This window comes from Nothoprocta perdicaria, unplaced genomic scaffold, assembly GCF_003342845.1.
Source record: "Nothoprocta perdicaria isolate Ctin4 unplaced genomic scaffold, notPer1 scaffold_1019, whole genome shotgun sequence".
Classification (NCBI taxonomy): Eukaryota; Metazoa; Chordata; class Aves; order Tinamiformes; family Tinamidae; genus Nothoprocta; species Nothoprocta perdicaria.
The window spans coordinates 499-5,079 of NW_020454116.1; the positions used below are offsets into that span (position 1 = coordinate 499).

General features: G+C 60.8%; 1 protein-coding gene across 1 annotated transcript in view; it reads right to left on the bottom strand.

The window, feature by feature from the left end:
* Positions 1–1,741: 1,741 nt before the first annotated feature.
* Positions 1,742–4,581, bottom strand: part of GTF2H4 (general transcription factor IIH subunit 4) — a 6,166-nt gene continuing 3,326 nt past the window's right edge. The window contains 4 exon segments of the mRNA XM_026041604.1: positions 1,742–2,352; positions 2,835–2,913; positions 3,016–3,063; positions 3,583–3,760. Of these exon segments, the coding sequence (XP_025897389.1) occupies positions 2,180–2,352; positions 2,835–2,913; positions 3,016–3,063; positions 3,583–3,760 (478 nt within the window). The 3' untranslated portion in view covers positions 1,742–2,179.

Consider the following 4,581-nt stretch of genomic DNA (forward strand, 5'->3'; position numbering starts at 1 on the left):
TGCCCTGGTCCCTCTCCAAATCCCCACATGCCCCTTGTCCTGGGGAGCCCGGAGCTGCCCCCAATGCTCCAGCTGCATTGGGGCCTCCCCAGAACAGAGCAGAGCGACAGGATCAAGATCTCTCCTTGCCCTGCTGACAACGTCCTCCCGATCCAGCCAGGAGCCCATTTGGCCTCCTTGGCCACCAGGGCACAGTCAAAACCTGCTTGGAATCCACCCTGTGCCACGTGCTTGAGGTGACCCTGTGTGTGCAGGAAGGCTGGACTAGGTGATCTCCAATGGTCCCTCCCAACCATAAGGATTCTGTGATTGCTGACTCATGGTTGACTTGGTGTCCCCAGGACTTCCAGGTCCCTCTCCGTGGAGCTGCTCTCCAGCAGGTCAATCCCTAACCTGTGCTGGTGCCTTGGGTTATTCCTGTCCAGGTGCAGGACTCTGCACTTGTTCCTGTTGAACCTCATGAGGTTCCTCTCTGCCCAACTCTCCAGCTTCTCCAGGTCCCTCTGGATGGTGTCGGCCACTCCACCCAGCTTGGTGTCGTCTGCAAACTTGCTCCGGGTGCACTCCGTGCCCTCGTCCACGTCATTGATGAACAAGTTGAACAGTATCGGGCCCAGTACTGACCCTGGGGGATACCACTGGCCACAGGTCCCCAACTGGACTTGGCCCCATTTGTCACCACTCCATTATCAACTCTGTGAGCTCTGCCATCCAGCCAGTCCTCAATCCACCCCAACCTGCCCCAATGCACCTCAATGCACCTCAATCCACCCCAATCCAAATTAATCCGCCCCAATTCACCCCAACCCACCCATCCAGCCCCTGCTTCCCACACGGATGCCGTGGGAGGTGCTGTCCAAGGCCTTTTGCTGGAGTCAACGGAGGCAACGTCGGCAGCTCCTCCGTCGCCCATGCACCCCCCGTCCTACCCAAGTAATCCCGGTCAAACTCGTTGTCCTTGGGGACCCCCCGAGGATCTGGCCCCCTCACTCCTCGCCCTTGTCCGGCCTGGAGACCCTGCAGGATGAGGAGGCCCCGTCCCTGTCCCGGGGAGGCTGCCCGGCCTCAGCTCCCCATCCTGCCCTCAGTGATGGCGGCAGTGATGCTGCTTCCCTCCGGCCTCTGGGATTCCCAAAGGAGGCGTCACCTCAGTGTCCTCATGGGGGAGGCCCCACCCCTGGACCCTGCAGAAGGCGACACCTGAGGGAAGTGTCACCCTTGGTGTCCCCACATGGACGGTGTCACCCCACTTTCCCACGTGAGTCCTTGCCCTTGCTGGCGGCTGGGCCGGAGCCCTCCCTTTTCTCAGGAAATCCCAGGTTTCCTTCAAGGGAGGCTGCAGTTTTCCCTATTAAACACTTTTTTCTCCCTCAAAACTACCTTGTTTTTCCTCAAGTCCCCCCATTTTCCTCAAAACCACCCACTTTTTCCCCCAAAACCAGCTGCTGACCCCCCTCAAACCACTCCTCAAAATCCCCTTTTTTGACCCCCTTCAAAATCACTTTTTCCCCCTTCAAACCACCTGCTTTTCCGCAAACCCACCCAGCAGCTGGCCAGTCCTTCCAGGGAAGCACCCCCACACACACCAAATCCCTGTCTTTTCCCCAAAAAATGGACTCCAAACTGACCAGGAGCTCCCAGGGCTCCCAGGGCCGCTGCTCCTGGCAGAGCTTTATTGGGATTATGGAAATATGTAAAAAAAAAACTGCACTGGGAATGTCCTGGATCCATCGGGATATCCCAGGATCGGGATCCTGGATCACCTGGGCATGCGGATACGGGATCACCCAGGAAGAGGAGACCCCTGGGATCATCCTGGGATTGGGATAACCCAGAATGGGGATACCCGGCACTGGGATCCAGGATCACCCCAGGATCGGGATAACCCAGAATGGGGATTCCCAGTGTTGGGATCCGGGATAACCCCAGGATCGGGATAACCTGGAATAGGGCAGGGGAGCACTGAGGAGCAGGAACGAAAAATGGGAAGGGGATGAGGAGGAAGATGTGAGAGACAACGATGAAGAGAAAGGGGACGACGAGCATGGGGATGACAACGACAATGACGATGAATAGAGCAGGGATAATGAAGATGATGATGAAGAGCAAGAGGACAATGAGGACAATGATGAGGATGAAGAGGTCAGGGCTGGGCCGGAGCCGTGCAAGGCGGAAGGCCCTACGTGCTCTGCTTCTGGCGCTTCCAGAAGCGCTTGACGTCCGGGTGTCCTGCGGGCGTCACCACCAGCAGCCGCTTGGCTGGGTGCTCGAAGACGAGGACGCCGAGCGCCCGTGCGTGGCCCCGCAGCACCTCGAAGTCGCCTTGCGACAGGAACTGGTTGTAGAGGACGCCTGGGGACAGGGGGACAGCGGCGTCACCTTGGGTAGCGCAACATTGCGGTGGCACCGCCCGTGTGAGGACAACGGGGACAGCAGGGACAGCAGAGTCACCTTGAGCACTGTGACACTGCGGGGGCATTGTCCGTGTGGGGACAGTGGGGTGACACCTCCCCACTGGGGACACCAGGGTGACACCCCCCACATGGGGACACCAAGGGTGGCACCTGCTTCAGGTGTCTTCTCCCCATGGCGACACCTTCCTCGGTGGTGTCACCTCCTTATTGGGAACCATGGGGTGTCACCGCCCTACGGGAACATTCCCCCCCTCCCCAGAGTGTCACTTCTCCCTGAGGGGGGAGGGTTGTCACCTCCCTCCCACTTTGAGCCTCCTGCAATGTCACTTCCCACCCCGGAAATGTCACAGGATGACAGGTAGATAACCCAGGGTGACGTGGGTGATGTGGTGGTGACACGGGTGACAGGGGCCCCCTCACCCTCGGAGAAGCGCAGCCGGTCCCGCTCCAGCTCCCACAGCCGGATCTGGTCCGTGATGGTCGGAGGCAGAACTGGGTTCTGGGAACAGTGGGAGCACCATGGGCCCAGGCGTCCGGGTGCCCCCCAGGAGCCCAGACATTCGGTGATGTCCCCCGGGGGCCCAGGTGTCCGGGCACTCACCTGCTTGGCCATGACGGGGTGAGCCCGGGTGCGCAGGAAATGGATGATCTGGGGGGAGATGGGAGCGTTGGGGGGATGGGGATCCTGGGGACACCCTGAGGATGCCCTCACTCCTTGGGGACACCCCAACACCCCAACAGACACCTGGGGACCCCCTGGAGACACCCACAGGGACACCCTGGGGACACTCCTGAGAACAACCAGAAACTGCGGGAAGCCCCTTGGGGACATCCCTGGGGACACCCTTGGGACCTTCGTGGGGACTCGGACACGCTGGGGAACATCCCTGGGGACACCCAGCTCCCCTTGGGGACACCCTGACACCCTGGGGACACCCAGACCTACCGGGGACACCCCAGGGACACCCTGACACCTCAGGGGACACCCTTAGGGACACCCAGCTCCCCTGGGGACACCTTTGGGGATACCCAGCTCCCCTTGGGGACACCCTGACACCTCAGGGGACACCCAGCTCCCCCAGAGACACCCTGGGGACACGCTGACGCTCCATGGGACACCTTGGCTCCCCGGGGACGCCCGGGGACGCAGTGGCTCTGGTGCCGTCACCTGGTCGGCGCTGATGCCATTGGCGATGGCGGCCTGGACGCTGTCCCTTGTCACCTGGGCCACCACCAGGTTGGGGAAGCGGTAGAGCAGCTCCGAGAAGAGCGCGATGAGGGCGACCTGCAGCTCCGAGTCTGGGGGACAATGCGGGGACAGTGGGGACACGGTGGGGACAGGGACAGTGTGAGGATGGAAACAGCATGGGGCACAGCATGGGGACAGTGGGGACAGTGTGAGGACAACGTGGGGACAGGGACAGCATGGGGACAATGTGAGACAGCATGAGGACAGGGACAGTGTGAGGACAAGGATAGGGGAAATACAGCACAAGGACGGTGAGGGCACAAGGACAGTGTATGGGGATGGGGCCAGTGGGGCCAGTGTGGGGGCAGCACCAGCACAGGGACAGCGCGGGGACAGGGTGGGCATGGGAACAGTATGGGGACAATGTGGGGACGGGGACAGTGTGTGGGGATGAGGACAGCACGGAGACAGTGTGTGCAAACRGGGATGCTGTGGGGACAGTGACACCACAGGAATGGTGACGCTGTATGAGGATGGGGACATTGATGGGATAGTGACACCACGGAGGAACAAGCACTCTCTGTGGGGACAACATCATCATGCACGGGACAGTGTCACCGTGAGGACAGTGACACCCTGGGGACAGTGACACCACAGAGAGTCAGGGACCTCGCGTGGAGATATGACACCCTGGGGACAGCGTCACCCTGGGACACACCAGGACACTGGGGGAACACGAGGGATCSGATGGACAAGGGACTCAAGGGGACACAGACAGGGAACATGAAGGGCTTGGGGACAAGAGACAAAGGACACAAAGACACGATGGACGAGTTGGGGATACGGGACAGGGACAAGGAAGTCAGGGGCCAGGATGGAGTGGCTGAGGTGACGCTGGGGACACTTGGGGACACTTGGGGACACGTGGAGGCACCAGGGGACACCCAGGGACACTTGGGGACAAGTGAGGACACTTGG